Source organism: Lygodium microphyllum, chromosome 24 (assembly GCF_053477565.2).
Source record: "Lygodium microphyllum isolate KBCC chromosome 24, Lygodium_microphyllum_v1.1.10, whole genome shotgun sequence".
In the NCBI taxonomy this organism is placed as follows: Eukaryota; Viridiplantae; Streptophyta; class Polypodiopsida; order Schizaeales; family Lygodiaceae; genus Lygodium; species Lygodium microphyllum.
Genome location: NC_141158.1, coordinates 104904544 through 104926111, shown reverse-complemented (window position 1 = coordinate 104926111; position 21568 = coordinate 104904544). Strand labels below are relative to the sequence as shown.

Genomic DNA, 21568 nt, shown 5'->3' with positions numbered 1-21568 from the left:
AATCCTATGATCAAAGATGGCACAGAGAGACTCGAGAGTGGAAGATGCCTAGCCAATTTAATTATTGGATAGTCAGATTATTTTTATGGGTACCAAAATAATTATTAGATTACTTTTCAATAATTAAATGCTGAAAATTAATATTTAATTATGAATAATGTTGGGAAAACCATTTGGGAAGGCTGCCACTTGGCAAACTTGCCCATACAGGCTGGTAAAAGGCTGAAAAAGAGAAAAAACGACATCATTCTTGCTGTAGCAAATGTGGGAGAGCTGTGAGTAAACATGGTCAGCCTATTTTCAGCCATTGCAGCCAACCACGAGTGAGTTTTTAGGAGGTGATTGCAGATTTGGACCCTCCACAGCTGGGCGATTGCATCCAGGTACAAGGTGACAACTGATTTGGATGTCTCAGCTATAGGCAACAGCATTCAATGCTGTTGTGGCAAGGCAGCAGCTGCATTTGACTGATCTTTCATCATTCTTTGCAACAAAACTCTGAATTTTCTCTCTCTACAGCTTTCTCTCTCATCTCCCAGCCATTTCATAGTCTTGCTCTGAAGATCTCAGCATTTGGACCCTTGGAGGCTAAGAAATTGCAAATTTCTCTACTGTAAACTCTAATTTACAACAGAAATAAGGGTTTAGCAACAACCTCGGGAAGCATGCCAAAAATTGGAAGCTCCAAGACTTGGATTATTCAGGGTGAGCTCTTCAACCTCCGGCTGAATTTCAGCAAATACATCCTTTGGCACATCTCCATGAAAAGTTCTAAGCAAGCTCACATGAAAGGCATTGTGTATTCACCACTGTGGAGGCAATTTCAGCCTATAGCATGCATCACTAATCCTCTCCAACACTTGAAATGGCCCATAGTATCTCATAGACAACTTTGAATACAATCGCTCTTTGCCCTTCATCTTTTTCAGCCATGCCCTTTCAAATCATAGCAATACATAATCGCCCTCTGCAAAGTGCAAAGCACGCCTATGACGATCAGCTGCTCTCTTTTGCTTATCATGTGATCTTTGAAGCACATACTTAACCTTCTAATAAGTTGCATCCATGCTTTCCACATAGCTATCAACCTCAAAGATCTTATCTTTTGTGTGTAAAATAGGGGGTACTTTCTTACCACCCTCTTAGTGAAAACTAAGTTGGCTGAAAGATGATTTTTCATTACTCTGGAAATAGCAGAAGCAGATACAACAAGGATAGATTCCCCTTTCAATTTTACATCCAAAGTATGAACTTTGCCTCTATGGAAGAGGATCACAATCTTATCATGAGTATCAATCACTGCATACACACGATGACACCAAGGCATACCAAGCAAGACATCACATCCTTCCCATGGAGCAATAAAGAACTCTTCGCTGTCCACATAACTTTGGATGTGCAAACGAAGCTTTCCACTGATAGGAGTGACCAGCTATACATGTCCCTTGCATGCCATACCAATCTCATGCATGGGCCCCATCTCATCCTCTCTCTGATGCCGAAATGGGCTACCATATCAAGAGAGATGAAATTTGGCCATACCCCTTGATCAAGAAAAATCAATGCATGCTGATCTTTGGTTTTGCCCCATGTCCTGCAAAGTTCAGTACTATCTTGATTAGGTTGATCTGCCACTACATCAAGCACTAAACCAGCAGTGGTTTTGCCTTTCTTTCCCTTATTATCATCCTTTTCAGCTTGCCGTTTATAAGGACAGCTGCCTGCCATATGCCCTTCCTGTTCACAAATATAGCATTTATTTGCAGCCATCAGCTCCTTACGTCATGCATCACTTTTCCCACTCTGTCTCTGCGATTTGTTTCTCTTTCCAATCCTATTTTCAGATCTACCCTGATTTTCAGCTTTATTTTCAGATTTACCCTTTTTCTCAGTCTTTGCCTCTTTGACATGTGACTTGGCATCATCATCGTGGAATCCTGCATCCTTTCCACGTAACAATGTGTCACCTGTAGTAGCAGTTTCTATAAGCTGAGACATGCTGGAAACAATGAACTTAATGCAAAAATCCCGAATACCCTTTGGCAAACCACAAATATACTTCTCCACCTGCTCATGGAGGGGTACTGTGCGATAAGAAGTAACTGGTAGCAATGCATCCCAAAACTTCTTATTATACTGATCCAAGTTCTTGCAGCCTTTGAAATTCAACTGATTCCAAGCTGTCATAATGTCTACTTCAAAGGTACTTGTCAACCAATTTGAAGCAAACATTTGCTTGAACTGGACCCAAGTGATAGGTGACTTCCCTTGAATAGAAAGTATAGACTACCACTACAATGCAATTCCCTTCAAAAATGTGGCTGCCTTGCGTATCTTAGATACCTTTTTGAAGTTGCCTCCAGAATAGGCTACATCAAACTGCTGAATAAAAACAAGTGCTTTCAGCCTATCTTGTGCTTGATACCCATTGCATCCTCGAGGTCCTGGGCCTGTTACCATGAAATATCTGCCATGTGTAACACATGCTTTAACAACTAAAACTAGCCTTCCTTCTTGGATAGGGTGGTAAATAACTAAATTAAGCACTAATTATAGAAAGTATAAAATTCACATAAACTAACAATGTACACTTTACCACTTTAATCTTGGATATTGGACACCCTGTTGGCCCAAAATTGGCACCCCTTGTGGTATTTCTTTATCTTATATTGCAAATGGAAGGAATACAACTGAGATCCTTTGATCTCCTCCACTAATCCAAGTGCCTCTTGCTGTCAAAATTAACCAGCAAGCCTCCAAACTAATTTGCCCCTTTGGTTTGTTTGAAGATTGGCCTTCACCTTGCTCCTTGAAAGACGAATTCAGCCCCAAATCTGATATTGGTTGGCTGGCCTCTTGAATCTTCCTAAAATTCCTCAATTTTAGCTGCTAGAATTCAAGTCTTATGCTCTCAATTTTGAGCACGTATCCCAAGGCAACTGTCAAAACCCTAGTTTCTATTGTAAATTAGGGTTTACATTAAAGATTAAATCTATCAGATGATGAATATAATGACTGCACAGGAGGAGCATGAATAAATAGGCTGAAATAATGCCATAAATGGCAGCAAGTCAATTGGCATTTAATGCCGGTCGGCTAGCATAAGTACTAAAATAGCCATCATAAAATACTAGATAAAATGCCTAAATAATCTAAAAAATATACTAGTATCCTAGCCCATTGAATCACATGCACAAACTCGACCATGAGAACTGACATATCTACCAATGTCAATCCCAGCTTCAGGATTTAAACCTACCAAATTTCGGTCAATGCGTTAGAAAAATCCCTCTCAAGAGTCTGTGCACCTACATACCTGTATAGATGAGGCTCTCCAACCCCATCTCATCACCCTCTCACACTCCTGCACTGGCACTGAAGAGTTGTGAGGGATAACCGCATTATCCAAACTAGCAATCTAAAAGGAAGACCCCTACAACCATTGCCGGGGCCACATAGCTAGAGCCTAAAGTTGTGGACCTAGAGATGAGTAAGATTCATCGAGAGTCGTCACCATCCGCTCCCACTCTTGCTGCCGTAAAGCTACTAATTTCCTGCAGTCCTTCCAAAGGTGTCCCTTCTTGCCACAATAATAGCACTGAGACTTCTTCCTCTTCCGCCCCGTATGGCACCCCTCTCTGAAACTAGAACATCTAAAGCACCAAGAGATAGCATCCTCACAGAAACCTGAAGCTGAACACAAGTCTCCAACATAACACTTGTAGATGAGTAAATAATGTTTACATGTTGAGCATCAGAAGGAGATGCCAGAGGAGCCATGATGAGGGCGATACAGAGAAGAGGAAGAAAGAAACAAGGGATCTTCAAGGAGAAAAGTATGCCAAAAATACAGACTCGCAAGGCTTGCGCAAGTTCAAAGCAGTAAAGAAAGCACAAAGAAAAGATCAACAGTAACCAGTGTAGTGACGAGAACACAACAACGAAATGCACATGAACCCTCTCTAAAGCCAAGTAGTGTATCATAAAGTGAAAAGATGGACCAAACACAAGCCAAAAAACAGCCCGTAACCTATCACCCAACCCTGCACAAAAGCAAAAAGGCAAAACACATAAGCTGATGACAAAACACTGTGAGGAACAGCAATAAATGCAGTCAACCTACAAGAAAACAGGTCGTCTCAGCCTATTGTCCCCAAAACGCAGATTTGGAAGGGTCAATAACAAGTCCCCAGCCTGGAATCAGCCCCAGAAATCTGTAAACACAAATAGCAAACTGCAAAACGCTAAGCAAATAGCAAAAGAACAGGCTGAAAGTTAGTAGAGGAAGGTCACCCAAGCTCTAAATCAGTTGCAGCAGCAAGAACGGGTCCAAACAGCAGACAAAAAGTCAAAATTCAGACCTGAAACAATGTAAAACAGCAGCAGAAATAATGATTCTGCAATTTAATACCATGTCAGAAGTGGATGCAGTGATGGAAGCATGGAAAACTGCTGTACTAGACTATTGAACACAAGACAAAGAAAATAGAAACACTACAAAAGAAAAGAACGCTGCACAAAGAACTCAGAAAAAGAGATGCTCATGAAATGGAATCCATATACCAAGATATGAGACAATCCAGAACCAATGTGAGTCACTGGCTGTGAAGGCACTAGCACTTGCTCCTCTCCCTCCACCAGAACCTATCAGATGATGAATATAATGACTGTGGAGGAGCTTGAATAAATAGGCTGAAATAATGCCACAAATGGCAACAGGTCAGCCAGCATAAAATGCTAAAATAGCCATCATAAAATGCCACATAAAATGTCCAAATAATCTAGGAAATATATTGATGCCCTAGCCACTGAATCACATGCACAAACTCAACCATGAACTGACATATCTGTTAACACCCCACTAGTTGGTCGAGTATTCTTCTCTCTTCCTTGGCAAGTGCTCCATTGGTGGCTCCTGTCGGTGTTGTTGTCATCATTTCACATCTCTCTCTCTCTCTCTCTCTCTCTCTCTCTCTCTCTTTTCGTAAAAGGTAATTGTATTAATTACGAAAAAAAGGTACAAGATTACGTGATTACATGATTACAAGAGACACGAGGGCCCTAGGCCAACGTGTGGGAAATCCCCATACTAATGCACTAAAAAGGGTTACACCAATCATGGCAACGACCCAGAGGCAATTGCCATATGCCAAGGAAGCAAATCCTCCCGAGGGAGCAAGTCGGAGTGCCGGATGAGATCTAGCTGCCAATGCAAGAGGCCTTTAAGCCTGGCAATATGTCTCGGTACATTAGAGGCCGAATCAAAGAGAAAAGCATTGCGCGTGGTCCAAATGTGCCAGCATCCCCAGTATCTGAAAAAGTGAAATAAGATCTTCATATGTAACTGTGGCGGTGTGGGGTACTTTGGGCGCACAAAAACCCAATCGAAAGGAGTTAGTGAGGACCCCACCATTGCGCGCCAGATTTGCGACAAGAGTGACCAGATATTCTTGGCGAGCAGGCAAGAAAGAAAACGATGTCGGGCCGATTCCGCAGTAGTGCTACAGAAGAAACAATTGCCATTCGAGATTCTACGCTTGGAAAGGGCGGAGGCAAGAGGAAGACCACCAATCATTACCCGCCAAAGAAAGACCTTGCATTTGAAAGGTGCCTTATTCAGCCAGCCCTCCATCAGCGTTGCCTGCCACCATGACTGTGATTTCCGCAGTCCCCAAACAGTATTAGCTTTCACACCCAGCCATTGGTGATATTGAATGAGAAGATGATACACCTGATTAGTAGAGGCCTTTTCCAGACTCAACCGGCCTGCAAGGTCCCAGTCCTGCCAAGGACGATCCACAGCCAGGGAAGGAAATGGTTGCCTACCCTGAAGCTCCAACAAAAGCTGTTCCCATAAACCACGGTATCCGCGCGGGATCCTGAAAAGTCTCCTAGCAGTCCGAAACGATGCGAGGACATTGCGAGTGGCAAGGTTAGCATCCGCAATCGAAGTCACACCTAAACGGGCCATGCGGTTAAATCTCGATCTGAGCTGATGTTTGTCTTCCCATGAAAGTAATCTCGATATTGCCAACAATTCCAGCTGAAAGGAGTTAGTCTGCAAGCGGTCCCCCACTGGATGCCAACGGGCCTTTTGGAGCACCACTTTCCAAGAGCCGACCAAGTGCAGTAACAGAGAGGAAGAGGGACTGGAAAATCGAGAGTCAGCATTAAGGACATGCCACCAGGAGGCCCGAAGTCGTGTATTACCATGGCGTAGCCCGCTGTCCTCAAGAAAATAACGGGCTATGATAGTCCACGGGTGATGATCCACACACATGGCACGAAAAAGAGACCAACGAAGAGCCAGCATATGAGTTTCTGCATCCAAAATAGCTCCACCACCCATGCGTTTAGGGGTACATGTATGTGACCATGAAATCCACGAAATACCTGCCTGCAGTGAATCCTTCTTCCATAGCATGAAACGAATGGGATGAGTGAGAGCCTTCAAAGTAGTAGGCGTCCACGGCAGCAATGGCAGGAAATACGTTAGCATTGGTAGCATAATTGTCTGAGCCACTTTGAGGCGGACATGGAATGGCCACGCTTGCGACTTTCAATACATAAACTTCGCCGCCAGTTTTTGTGAAATCCACTCCAGTAGGTCCTTTGGCCGTACATCCACCCCCAATGGGTATCCAAGATGCCTGACAATGGAGCCACGGGAAACCACCTGGCCCTGCCAGCCTAATGACTGTAAATCAGGCTCCGTGCAACTGAATATGGCTGATTTAAAGGCATTGATGCGAAGACCAGAGGCCTGACCAAAGAGCGTCCAAACATCTAATGCCTTTCGAATGTTGTCCCTGTCCGCCCGCAAAATTATAAAGGTGTCATCAGCCAAAGATTGGCTAATGAAGTGCTGCCCCAAAGGAAGAGACAATCCTGCCAGCTGAGCAGAAGCCGCCATTGAGGATAACATTGAAAGGACCGGGTGAGTCGCCAGGGCAAAGAAGAGAGGACTCAAAGGGCAACCCTGTCTGACCGAGCGTGCAAGGACAAATGGCTCTGTAACCCCACCATTGAGCATAACTCTTGAAGAAGCCGCAGCACTAATGATGTAGATCAATCGGGACATCCGAGTACCAAAACCCATAGCAGACATGAGATCTGCAATGAAAGACCAGTCCACATAGTCAAACGCCTTTTCCAAGTCCAATTGAATCAATACCACTTCCTGACTGGAGTGCCGCGCATAGTCAATAGCCATTTGCACATTTAAGATATTATGCAGAATGTTGCGGCCCTTAATGAAACCATATTGGAGAGGATGCACAATAGCTGGAAGGTGCTTGTGAAGCCGATTCGCCAGCACTTTGGAGAAGATTTTATACATCGAGCCCATCAAAGAAATTGGTCTCCAGTGATGCAGCATTGACGGCGAAGGAACCTTTGGAATCAGTTTGATAAGGCCTTCTTTCCATGAGGAAGGCATGACCCCTGTTTCCCAAACCTGCTGAAACATGACCACCAATGGCTTTACCAGCTGCGTGGCCGAGTTCTCAAAGAATTCATTAGTGAGACCATCCCAACCAGGACTTTTATCCTTAGGCAGGTGCAACAAAACATCCATAACCTCCTCCTCGCAAATATCCGCCTCCAAAGTGGCTTGCATATCAAGTGGAACCTGCTGGCGGACCAGATGATAGAAGACCGAGCGGGCATGCGTAACCTGGCTAGAAGGTGAGGGAGAAGAACCAAGAAGTTCCATAAAATAATTTCTGCACATATTGACAATGGTCTGCGGATCAGTGACCATGCGACCTTCCGAATCCTGGAGTCTAGTCATCCCAAGGCAGTGGATTTTCCTTCTACCTCTAAAGCAGGTCGCCAGAATTCGTTTGCAGTATTGGCTGATGTTCTGGATGAGGGTGTCCTGGATGCTCTCGCGGAAAAGGTGAAATCGAGGCAACAGGCGCCTCGTTCCTGACTTCCTTATTTTGAAGATATATGAAGATAGCCACGTGGAATGTGTGAGGCATTTGCTCTCGCCATAAGCAACATGCCATGTGGACTGTCTTTCTCGTTGAAGTAGATGCTGGAAGTCGCCCATAGGGCGCCATGGTACAACATGGACCAAGCGGCGATCAAAGAATAATGGCAACTTGGACAGGAGCTCTGCTCAATGTGTTTCCGATTTCAACAGTACCTCATAAAAGCCGCGAGGTCCAAGGAAGATCTCCTCAACACACTCCCCTTGCAATAAATGGTGCATCCACTGGCGAATATGTGAAAGCACTCGGATCCTGCCAGTGAAGAAAAGTATAATGGCACGGTCATAAAACACCGAAAAGCCGCAAGACTGATTTCGGGTCCACCATGGCTTCCAGCACATCATCAGTTCCCGCGTCAGAAAAAGTTTCATTATTATGCTGGACATAATCGCCAAGCAGAGTATTGGCAAAGTCCAACAAATGCTCCCAGTCAATCTCCTGCGAATCCACAGGATCAGAGGCAACCTGCGCATAGGAACGTTCCTGAGGACCCATTGGCTCGTCAGAAGTATGCTTGGAGCGTTTGCCCGCAGGCGGCAGTTCAGAACTCGGAGGCATCTCCTCCGTGCACGGCACCATATCCTCCGGCTCCTCTGTATCGGAATCAGGGCCAAGGGCTGCCACCGTCCGGTCTAGAAAATCCATATCCAGGCCAGCCATACTGCTGTCTTCTCTCTGAAGAAGCAAGTAGGAGCAGGCTGCAGCTAACCCTGTGCTCTGTGACCACAGGCTTCAGACGGCAGGCGTCAGGCGAGCAGACAGGCACAGGCGGAGCAGGCGGCCACAGACGAATACAGGCGGGTGGGTCTTCAGGCGCGCGGGCAGTCGTCAGGCCATCGCGAAGCAAGCACTCGTCAGGCGCGCTCGTCAGGCACGCAGTCGTTAGTCGTCGCGCGGGCAGTCGTCAGGCGTCAGGCGGCAGTCAGGCGCACTCGTCAGGCGGCAGTCGTCAGATGGGTCTTCAAGCGTCGCGCAAGTCTAGGCGATCCTCTCTCTCCCGCTCTCTCTCTCTCTCTCTCTCAACGCGGCTTCCTTAGCTCTGCACGCGGACGTAAAGCAAAAGACCACAGGCGAACAGGCGTGCACTCGTTCAGGCGTCGATGGGGCAGTCTGACAGGGCGCGTAGGTCTAGGCGAAGGCAGGGGCAGTGACCCGCAGGTCAAACGGGCAGCGGTAGGGATAGGCGCACAGGCGACGGCATGGCTGCTCGCTCTGCGATAGCACCCAATTCTCTCTCTCTCTCTCTCTCTCTCTCTCTCTCTCTCTCTCTCTCTCTCTCTCTCTCTCTCTCTCTCTCTCTCTCTCTCTCTCTCTCTCTCTCTCTCTCTCTCTCTCTCTCTCTCTCTCTCTCTCTCTCTCTCTCAAGGTAACTATATTTATTACAAAGAATGTGCAAGTCATATGACTACTAACTATCATGCAAAGTGATTGAAGAGGTGGCAACATGCCACGCAACCCATAAAAGGAGACCTCGCAGATTATTGATAGGGCTATGCACAAAATGGAAGCATTATGAATAGTCCAACTATGCCAACATCCCCAATAGGCAAACCACCAGTATATGTGGGTGCACGAATCCTGTAAATTTGGGGTTTCCAAAAATCTTGTCCTTCAAATGCATACAGCTTCCAACAACTAAATGCCACACTCAAGACAAGAGAGACCATATGCACTGAGTGACCAAACAAGCCCAAAACATATGGCGTGAGGTCTCCTCAATTGTAGTACCAAAAAAAGCAGGAGCCATATGAAGGTGCATCTCAAGAGAGCCACAACAAGTGGAAGACCATCCACCAACATTCTCTAGATGAAGACTTTGCATTTAAAAGGGTTGTATTGAGCCATCCCACCATCACTGAAGATTTCCACCAAGCTCTACCCTTGCAAAGACCCCATAAAGACTTGCCCTTATCCATTAATGATGCATGATCCTTGTTGAAAAGCAAATGGTATATCTAATTTGTAGATGCTCGTTGTAAGATATCTTGATTATTAATTTTCCACTCCTGCCACGGGTGTTCCAAGTCCAGGGAAGGAAAGGGTTGTGATACGAGCAAAGAATTCAAAACTGTTGCCCATAGATCACAGTACCCCTAGGCACATGAAAGTGTGTTCCCCACAGAATGGAATACTGCAAAGTAGTGTTGGAGGGCTCCAACACATAAGTAATGGAGACTAGGCCAAGTCTGGCCATCCTATTCAACTAAATGAAGAGAGGAGGGAGAGAGAAAACTACATAAAGAGAGAAATAGAGACAGGGATGGAGAGGTAGAGAGGAAAATAGAGAGAGAGGGAGGGAGACAGAAGTAGAGAGGGGCTAGTAAGGGAGAGAGATAAAATTGATGTTGGGAAAATAGAGGAGGAAGAGAGGAAAATAGAGAGAGAGAGAGAGAGAGAGAGAGGGAGAGATAAAAATAAAGAGAGAGAAAGGTATAACAGTTGATTTTCTGAGGGATGCCAAGAGGACTGCTTGAACTTGGCAAGAGCAGACAACATGAGTTAATAGTAGGGAGGATTTCACACGCGGGCGTGCTCACACACAGACACTCTCTCTCTTGTTTCATAGAGGTTGCTGAAATTAAAGAATAAGATAGCAGCTCCAAAATCAGGCATTTAGAACAAGTCAATCGTCCTCTATGCAGCTTAGGACAAGTTTCCCGCATTATAAGCAATGAGTAGGAACAGCCGAGTTATAGTGGAGAATTTCCTGCTATAGCTTCCATATGCAAATGAACAAAGGAGCAACAGACAAAGACATATCAACCAGTAATACTCAGATGGAACGCAATAAGCAGGCCATGGAGACTTAACTATCCTCTAATTATTGAAAGCAAGCAAAGAAACAGACAGCAACAGATTGTGAACCGCATCCTTCCTCGCTGGCTTATCTGCGGCAACTTCTTCATTCAATGCTCATCGGTAGTTTGCTGTGTGAGATCAGCGGCAAAATTTGCTTCAAAAGAGGATATACCTGGTCTACCATCTTATGCTTAAGAATGGCTTCTTTATCGAGGATTTTCATGGCGACACTTTCCCCAGTCTCCGAATTCTGAGCAAATTTAACCTTGGCAAACGTGCCCTCGCCGATCGTACGACCGACCTCATACTTCCCGACCTTGTGCATCACCATCTCCTGCGCCGATCTAGCCTAGGGCGAATCCAGTCAACTATCCGGAGCTTTTGAATCTGTATTACTTCGAAGCCTAAATGGCACGATTTTCAGGAGCCGTAGGCGAGATCGAGCAGCTTCGTCCTGTTCTCGCCATCATTGACCGAAACCATAATCAGGTGCGCATGCGTGCTGGTCCAAACCCTGCCGCGCATTGGAGTCTGGAAGTGCAGCTGCTGCCGAGATGATCAACTGCGGCCATGGAAGCTTGAACGCGAGCTGGTAATTGAATTTCTGGTTTACTTATTTATTTACTTGCCATCTCCACGTCACGTGTTCTTCTGTCCTGCATGTGGGTTCCAGCATTCGCCAATTAAAATTTAAAATGTTTTATTATTCATCAGATTCTCCTTGGCACCTCCTGTCTCCTGTCGGGATAGGCCTAGTGACTGCATTATTCGTCCTTAGCAATAGTGCAACCCTTCCACATGGATTGGCATGATTGATGTCTCCTTTTCACTCTTAAAGATTTCGTATTAAGGCAATACAGTGTGGGCCATTACTAGATTTCCTGTGAAGTTGAATGGATTAGCATGTTTTGTGACTCCACAAGGATAACTTACTAACATAATACAATTCAAATCCTTCACAAGGGGAAGAAAATTGAACACAAGAGTGGGAGTAGCATCATATCTCATAACATTGCCTTCTTCCTCCTGCATGCAAGGGGAAATGTCGGTAAAGCATCCCTTCAATGTGGCCTCTACTGGGTATTGTCATCCTAAAGCAGCATGTCCTTTCCTTAGAACATATAGAGGAGTCTATAAGGCACTAGCAGCCTTTCCAATTTTTTGTGCATCATGGCCAACACTTCATGTTAGTAGGCTTCCCTGCTAAGAGAGAGTGTAGTCTTAATAGACTCTATGGTCTACAAAATTTAATCTAAACAAGCTTAATTCAAAGGATATGTTTTTATATGAATGTTATGTTTAGGTTTTCTTCCCAAGCTTTATCAGATTGGTCAGAACTAAAGAGATTCTTTCTAGGGCCCTACATGTTCTTGCACTTCTATTGGTCTTACAGGTTGAGAGGAAGGCATGCACAATGTGCTATAAACGACAAGAACCTCCTAGAGTGTTCGATTTGTTGCGTCCCTAAATGCATGCTATATTTACAAAGAGTGGCCACTTTGCTTGAGATTATCCACAAAAGCTCAATCTCGAGCAAAACAAAGAAGAAAAACAAAGTGCAATTAAGACCCCCCTCAAAGAAGCTTAATCATTTCCCAAAAAAACTCAACAATCTACCTCCTTTAAGGTTGACAAAGAGCTTGAGTCCCCTCGTAGAAAACTCAACAACTTGCCTCCTTTAATGCTATCACAAGGATTTGTTAGGACTTAGCATGTGTAAAGATACATCCATAAGGATATTGTCAAGCCCAATAAGGATTTCAAGTAGAATTGGCTAGGCAAAATGCTTGTCAAGAAGAACATCTTCCTTGTTCTACATGAAAGATGATTTGCAATCTTGTTAGAGCTCAATGTTTGGAAACCAAAAAGGTTGTATGTCATGCATTGATAATATGTGATGTTTAGAAACCAAAAAGGTTGTATGTCATGCATTGCTAAAATGGTGATGTTTTTGCTTTATGGAAGATAAATCCAAGCAAGTACAGCATTCATCTAAATGTGTTCTATGGTTGTCCTTGTTTTGCTTTTGGGAGGGGGGCTGGTTCCTCTCTCAATAACATATGTGCCTATCATGCGAGTTGAAAGGAAAAGTGTATATTGTATCAATGAGAAATTCAAATAAGGCATCTTATAAATAGGCATTGAATGCATCCACATGGGAGATGTGGTAACCCCATTACCTAAAAGAGAACTCAAGTTGTAGGTGAACTTGGTCCAATAGATAGGATAACTTGCGTGCAATCCAAATTACAATGGCCCTTGACACTACTTCAATGTATTTTAGGAGATTTGGACATGACTGCAAGCCATGATGATTTATATTCACAGCAATGTTAGAATTTCTTGGTACAAAAACAATAGATTGTTGATTGAAAAACATTTCCTCCAACAATATTTGGCACATCTATCATAATTCTCAAACATGGAGGGATGCAAGACTAGATAGATGCAAATTAGAGTTGTTAGTATCCATTTTAAAGTTCAGGGTATTATAGTGTTTTGGTCATAATTAGGCATGACTTAGAGGAATAGCTTATGCTCGTAGGTTTTCCTCAAGCCCACCTCCTTTTAATCTAGATCATTCTTTCCTACATGATAATAACATCTTAGGTGGAGTGGGCAATGTTAGGCAAAGAATTCAAACACTAAAATATCAATAAAAAGTTGTCCATTGGATTCTCAAAGTGATATTTATCTAAAGCTAAATAGGATAAAGGTAGAGAGTCTCAACTAATTTCTATTTCTTTGCATTTATTGAAGATGAAGGAGGAAATTGATGCTACAAAGATGAGGATATAGCTATTGTGCCTAATTGTTGTCTTTCAACTTTTGTTGGTAGAGACTTTGAAACAAATGCAACAATCAATGGGAAGTCAACAAAGTTCTAAAGGAAAGGTTGATGTTAATATAGGCCTCCTTTACCCAAGAGGAGTGGGCTCAGTTTGTCAAGAGCATGAGAAAGTATAAGTCCCTTGCTTAGTGGCATTCTTGCAATCTTTTATGAGGACACATTAAACATAATCTTGAGTCCTTATTACCGGACAATTGGCACCCTTTCACAATGCTCAATATTTCTTAAAAGCCTTCGCAGTAGTATGGGTTTGTGCATGGCCAAAACATACATGAATCGTAGCCCAATCATGGATTACTTGTTAGTAAGGAAGTAGAGTCATGCACTACTTTTTAATAGGGACCTCAATGAGGCATGTGATCAAATCAATTGTGTGTGTGTGTGTGTGTGTGTGTGTGTGTGTGTGTGTGTGTGTGTGTGTGTGTGTGTGTGTGTGTGTGTGTGTGTGTGTGTGTGTGTGTGTGTGTGTGTGTGTGTGTGTGTGTGTGTGTGTGTGTGTGTGTGTGTGTGTGTGTGTGTGTGTGTGTGTGTGTGTGTGTGTGTGTGTGTGTGTGTGTGTGTGTGTGTGTGTGTGTGTGTGTGTGTGTGTGTGTGTGTGTGTGTGTGTGTGTGTGTGTGTGTGTGTGTGTGTGTGTGTGTGTGTGTGTGTGATATTAAAAGCATTAAGCCTTTCTCTAACATTATATTTGTATTTATGGGAATAGCACTCATCACACGCATTTTGACTCAAAAGATAAATTTGACAATGTTGCTTGATTGCCCCACTACTATTTTGTTATTGAACTCCAGATATTTAACCACAAGGAAATCCTCTTAGACAAATCTAAATTTCACAATAATCTTATGAGAGAGGGATTTGAATTTCTCACTCAACTTTTTGGTACAACAACTCGAATGCATGTATAGAAGTTAATCAAGGCTATAATTGATATTCTATAATTGGTATTCTAAATTTTCCATTTAGCTTTTTGGTACGATAACTCTCATGCACCTATAGAAGCTAATCAAGGCTTGACTATTATTCTAGATTCTCTAGATCTTTAATTAGCAAACCAAATAAAAAGTAATTGTATCTTGGTCAGGCTAATCCCTTTGAATGGATCTTGGATCTTGAATGTATGACAAGTTAAAAGCTACGTTGGAGAAGTGGATAGCTTTAGTAGGCAATGGCATCGCTATCATGTAACTACGTCCATGAGTGAAGGGAGCTTGGGTCTTGAAGCCCTACAAAAGAAAGCAAAAATATTTTAACAAGCTTGATCGAAGAGATAGATAATAATCTAGCCCTAAATCATAGGATTAAGGAGGCATTTTCCTTCCCCATGTAAATTCTATTTGACCTTGCCAAGTATTAATTTAGGAAGCAATTTGCATTGGCAAAGTTGAAAGAAGTCGATCCCTATTCAACTTATCAAAAGCAAGCAAGGAATGTAGGTGGGTACAATCGAAGAAGGGATGAGAAAAGAAACCTTGAAGCAAGACAAGCCATCAAAAAAGCACTCCTTTCCTTGATAATACTTCCAAAATTAAAGGCATCTTGCTTTCCTAGAATATTTTCCTTAGAAGCACGATGGAATCTTCTAGAGCAATATTTTCACACAATTAGTCCTCTCCCCTTTAAAATATTGTTGAGCTAAATGCACAACAATCGGGACATTTGGCATAGACTTATATTGTTTTAGAAGCTATAACTCACTTTAGCGACAATCTCTCAACCAAGCTTTTGACACTCCACTCTAACTAACCATGCATCCTTCTCTCCAACCCAAGAAAGCAAGAATACAAGACTAGCTTCGAGGTATAGTGAACTCACCAACTTATCTTCTTGAGTTGTAGTTCGAAAGCTTGAAGACTCTGTGAGATTTTTCCACAAGCCAAGCAACACAATCTGATGACATTGCTCCTTCATATCCACCACCAAGCACACCAATGATAGAGAAGCTATAGAGAAGAAGAAGAAAAGCAAGAAGATGCTGTAGAGCTTCACCTTCCCTCTCTCTCTCTCTCTCTCTCTCTCTCTCTCTCTCTCTCTCTCTCTCTCTCTCTCTCTCTCTCTCTCTCTCTCTCTCTCTCTCTCTCTCTCTCTCTCTCTCTCTCTCTCTCTCTCTCTCTCTCTCTCTCTCTCTCTCAAAACAATGGAGGCAAGATGATAGAATAGAAGAAGTGAATAGAAATCTTCAATAGTTGCATTGTGACAATAGAGCTTATGTAGTGTGGATGCACCAAAAGGGTAAATACAACAAAGACCTCCCACCTTTATATAGACCAAAATTAGGGTTAGGGTTAGGCTCCTTCTCTAAGGTGATGCCTCGTTCATGTTTTAGGATTTGTGTCTCTTTTGCATTTTAGGGTTTTCAAAATTGTGAATTTAAGGTTTGCACGCTCTTTTGGGTGTCATACCCACTTTGTAACTCTAGGATGGCCCTTCCTTATAGCTTGCTTATCCCTTGACCTAATTAGACGTAGCCTATGCTATTGCAATCATAAATCCATATGCGCAATCCATATGACCTAATTACAAATACAAATATGGGTGACAAATACAATATGCATAGGAGTGAGCTTGGCTCTCAAAAATAATACAACCATGAATATGATGTGTCCATGAAGTACAACAATTATATAAGTGTCCAAAAATATTACACTATAGTGCTTCAAAAGTAATAATATGCCATAAAATAGATCTAGCAGTTTCACTCTTTGCTTCAACCTTCCTTGACTTTGCCTTTGATTATAGCCTTCCCACATTTCTTGCTAACATTATCCCCCTTTGAGACTAGCGTCAATCCCACATTACTCATGTCAAAGATAGATGTAGAATGTTGGGAATAGGTGACAAAGAAGTAGTTAGCAAATGAGGGTAGTGTTGGTGATAAAACCTATAGAAGTTGGCTTTATTGCTTGTAGTACACTTAACTAATGGTTCTTTTGATGGATGTAACTTGAATGATCATTGGGAGTTTGCATAATATGGGAGACTCAACATTGAAATAGAAGTGGCTTGGGATTGTCCATTAACTTTTTTACCTAAAAGTCAAACCTCATGTGTATTCACTTCTTAGGGAAAAGTGCGAGTCTTTACCCTTATGCACAAGACATACAATATTGTTGGTTTGGGGGATGGGCCAACCGAAACTATTGTCCCATACTTGAGGACCCAAAACCGTGAATAGGTTATGGTGCAAATACTATGTGAGTATGTACACTTAGGCTAATACTTAGTTACATGACTGCTCCATGGATTCTTTTGTTGATGATGGTTGAGGAAGCAAAGAATCTTACTCTACTAAAGATAGGAAGAAGTAGAACTGTTGATGGAAAAGGGAGTTGATGTTGAAGATGTTGGAGAGACACCAGTGGTGAGGTGAATAGAAGGGGGAGTCCAATCCGATAAGCTCTTGAAGCACATGGTTCTTCATTGGATCAAACACATATAATAGTTGATACATTGGTTCCTTTTTGCTTGAAGTACCTTTTCCTTCTTGCTTTAAGTTGAGTTTCTAGGACTAGGATGAATGATGTGGAAATGAAAAAAGTACAATCGACTCAATGAGACAAGTCTAACCAAGGTGAGCTGAAACTTCCTAGGTATGTCATGACCTTGATGTGTCCCAGGTATATGTGGGGGGAAATGGGACAGGGCTAGGGGGTTAGAGAAAAAGCTAGTCCATGGGGACCAAAGCCACTCAATGCATCCAACTTAAGGACCCTAGGTGCAATGCAGTGCCTGTGAGCACATATTACCTTTTTTTTCCTCTTCTATTTTTTAAATATTTTTCTTTATTTCCATTTCGTTCTCTCTTTTGTTTTCTTCTTTCTTTTTTCTCTCTTTCCCCCCCGCTTATTATGAATAATCACAGTGCCATACAACAAGGTTATAGCCTTATAAAGATAAATGGATCTATAAAATATCTAAATTCTAACTATACATGAGTAAATTTGACCCAAAGAGTGAAGTTGTGCACTGAAGTGTGCATGTTAAATATTGAATATGCTGAGCTTACATATTAAAAGAAACAATGTATCATTGTTGTTGAAGTTATTGTTGAAGAAGAATCAAACTACCAATCAAGACTTCAGTGCTGCTTATTGAAGTAATCTCCAACTTCTCCTCAATAAGTAGATGACCATTGAATATGGTCATCAATATATGCCATAGTTGAAGACATTGGAATGTCATGGTCAATCCCTCTCTAATGTCTTTTTCTCTTGTTGTAATCTCTCAAATGAACTTGGTAACTTGATGTTTTGATGATATGATGTTTATATATTTCTAGGAGTTGAGATTTTTAGGAAAGTATTTGGTGCTAGTGCCACCTTCAAGTCTTGGATGTTCATTGATGCGCTTTATCACCAATGTGATCTATCATGTTCCTATTGTCACTTGGTGAAACTTTGAGAGTACCATGTAGCGGAAAATATAGAAAGGATTATGTATAATTTTTTTGCTTTTCATATGCACACCTTGATCAAAGTTGCGAGCTTGTAGCTCCACCACTTGTAGAATTTCGGGTTGTACTCTAATTTAGCAAAAGCATCCAAGTTAGTCGGTTCACAAAGGTAAGTAATCAGATGGCTAAGCAAGGAAGGTCATGTAAAGCAATTGGCTATATGTAGTTCCTCTTAAGTCATTAGAATCTTATCAATCAATGAGTTAGCCGATGTTTATTCTTCAAATATTGTTATTGCTTCATGTGATATTGCAGTTGTGATGGCATGCCTAGATTCTGGGCTAGAATGATAGACTATAATGAAGTGGTCCTATAGTAAGTTGGACCAGATTGAAGTGTACTAACTATATATCATTTCTCAACCATTGTCATAAGGCAACTACCATTGCAAGCATGATAAAGTTGATGAAAATACCACTTTTTCAAGAATGGGCTTGAGGAATGGCAATCTTGCTCAAGTTGATCAAGTTATACTAACTGGTCTTTCATTTGGTCATAGAAGCATAAGAAAGGATAAGCTAGCATGATTGCAATTGCTTCTAAGGGAGAGTATTAGCATATTCATCTTGAATCAATAGGATTTTGTAGGAGACACGTTCACTCTCTTCCCAAGTGGGATACCATTTGGAAGCAACTTGAATTGCCTTATCGACACGGCCTAAATCAATCATTGCGAATAGCTTGACATAGAAGGTGAATATGGCATCAAATTGGAGTAGACATTCTACTTCACATGAATTGTATTTTGTTTCTAATTGAGAAGTCATGCTACTTAGTGGTTGGCATACTAGCAAATATTTCATATGAGCAGGCAAATCAAGTTTAGTGGTGGTACTGATCTAAAGGTGAGTTTGAGCAACCTGCTCTAAAGTGGTTTGGGATTTGGCTTTCTTATCTTGGTCAAACTAGTGGATTGGGTTAGTAGGGATATCAATAGCTTTGAGCTTACCATTGAGAGTGTCAAGCACATTGCTTTTTGCTACTACATCCTTGCTAGGAGAAGCATTACATTGCTCTGTTGCATGTCATTCAATGAAGATTTGCTATGTATGATAGAAGAATAAGAAAAACTATTTGGGTTTGTGTCACTTAGCCTTGGAATAAACTAGTCAAAGAAGTTAGGATTGTATTGAAGTGGAGCATACTCATCAAGAAGTGGTGCTGCTGCTTTGAGTAGTAAAACTACATATGCAATCACACCAAGTACAATATTCTCTTGGCCTATTATTCTTGTAACATGCAAATCTTCATTTGTGAGGAGTTTATCCAATAGAGGGTGGCCTTGGATTAATTTAAGTAGCTAAAAATTATGTACACCTGCAAGCACTTTGAGAAAAGTAGGAGCTACATATGTAGGATCATGCATTGAACTCTAGAGCACCCTTCTTTGCTCAACTATCATCATTAGTTGACAGCCGATTCTAGTTGCTAAACAATGGCTAGAATGCCATTTTTGTTCAAAAAAGCTTTGCTCTTCTACTTTTTGGGCCAATGTTGCAACCTCCTTCCTACTTGTCTCACATGCCCAGTGTGGAACATAGGAATCCAACGATGCTTTTCATGCTCAGCCTTAGTCATTTGTTGCACAACTTCTCCCACAATTGCTAGATAAATCCAACAAATTTGTGTTTCTCTAACCATGTCAGAGGCCTTTTTAAGAGCTTCTCATCCTTAACAGTAGTCTGAATCCCAATGTTAGCGTGAACATATGCATAAGCAAGTGAAGTCAATAATATTTCATCCAATTCCCTAGGAATCTTATCCTGTAATTGATTTTCATGTTGCCCCATCTTTTCTAACTCCTCCTTGATAGATTGCTTAACTGGCTTCAAGTGCACTGAAACTTTTGGTTGAGAAAAACAAGACTTGTGAATCAATGGATTCAATTGTGCTCTTTGTGTTAGAGTTCATGTCCCTTTGTGATACTAGAGCATTGGAGGCTTGTTCCTTGATTGAAGTGCCAGTCTTGCTCACAATTGAAGGCTATGATCATGTGAGTTCCAAACGATAGATTCAATGGATTGGTCAATCTTGTCATTCAAAAAAGACTGTGTACTTAGATCCTCGAATTGATTAGAAGTAATATCAGTCTTGGAAATTCTAGATTTGTTTTGACAAAACTCTCAGAGGGAGGTCGTCAATCCTTTGACATTTTTTGAGTTATCCCTAGTGGATCCTTTTTCTGTGATTGAGCAACTACACTAGGCTACTACTACTAGATTTTCTGTTTGGGCTTAGGTGACAAAGGTTCTTATGGTTTGTGAGACTTTGGCCAAGAGGATGGACTAGCAACTTCTTAGGGTTATTGCTTGTCAACGCTTGAGGGCTCTATCTTCTACTTTTTGGGCTTTGTATTTTAGTGTGAGCAACATTACTAGAAAGTGGCTGCTTTGTGTCTTCCTTCATACTTGATGACTTCTTAGACACCACATGTTCCTCATGTGGATTAGCAGTTGCTCAAGTTGTTGCACTTTAGGCACAAGTGTCTTTTTTTGATAGGTTAGAAGTGGCGTTTTAGTAGTAAGCACAAGCTGCTTGGTCTCTAATGGTCTAGGTTTGTCTCCTTACTAGTCGTGTCAATTTTCATTTTTTAAAATTTTTTGATTCATTATGTTTGGGTCTTTGTCTTTTTTTCTTTAATTTTTATGGGACTGGGAATGTGGTCAATGGATGTGGCTATGTGGGTGGCTTTGGCAACCAGATCAAATTATTTCTCACATAAATCCTTGAGCATGTAGCAATGCTTTGGGAACCCATCATAGCTTTATGCTAGCTCTCCACTAACACTTTCGATTATATGCCCATGGGTCTCCTCTTTCTTCTAGATAAATTTCTCTTCCATTCCTTTGGTTCTGAGAGAATGCACATTGAATGGTTTTCTCTTGTCCTCTTGTGCCTTCAATTGCCCCTTTAGAGCTCTTCGGCTATCCCTACTAGGGTTTTGGTTTGACTTTGAGATAGGCATCTTGCTCTTCCTCCAGGAAGAGACAAGGTTGCCTTTATTGAAAATAGTCATTATCTCAGTGTCTAGTAAGCTCAATTGTATCTAGTGTGCTAAGTAGCCCCCATTGCATTTTTGTTGTATGTTTGAAAGGTCAGCCAAGCATGACTTCCTTGCCCTCTTTAGTTAGGAAGATTTTGCATCTTCGCAGGAGAAAATGGGGTGATCCTCCATCTAGTTTAATAGCTGCATTTGTTGGGACAAGATCAAGTTAATCGACATTAGTCCATATATCATAAGTTAGGATGTCATGATCCAAACCTTCATTTATGAAACTATCAATAATGAACTCTCGCTTGGCAGTTATCTTGACCTTGAGATATGTAGGAGATATTAGCTCTTCACCTTCTGGGTCAAGTGTTTGTAGCTTTGACCTTTTGAATGTAAGGGATTGTAGACCTAGTTAGGGTGCTACTGGACGTGTTGCATGTTGGAGAATCATGATACATGTGAGTGATGCTGCACTTAA

At 42.0% G+C, this 21568-nt stretch overlaps 1 protein-coding gene across 1 annotated transcript in view; it reads right to left on the bottom strand.

The window, feature by feature from the left end:
- The window catches only part of LOC148015470 (CBL-interacting serine/threonine-protein kinase 24-like), a 71227-nt gene extending 59824 nt beyond the window's left edge, over nt 1–11403 (bottom strand). Inside the window, exon 1 of the mRNA XM_087665236.1 lies at nt 10969–11403. Within this exon, the coding sequence (XP_087521362.1) occupies nt 10969–11127 (159 nt within the window). The 5' untranslated portion in view covers nt 11128–11403. The remainder of the gene's footprint in view (nt 1–10968) is intronic.
- Nucleotides 11404–21568: the final 10165 nt, after the last annotated feature.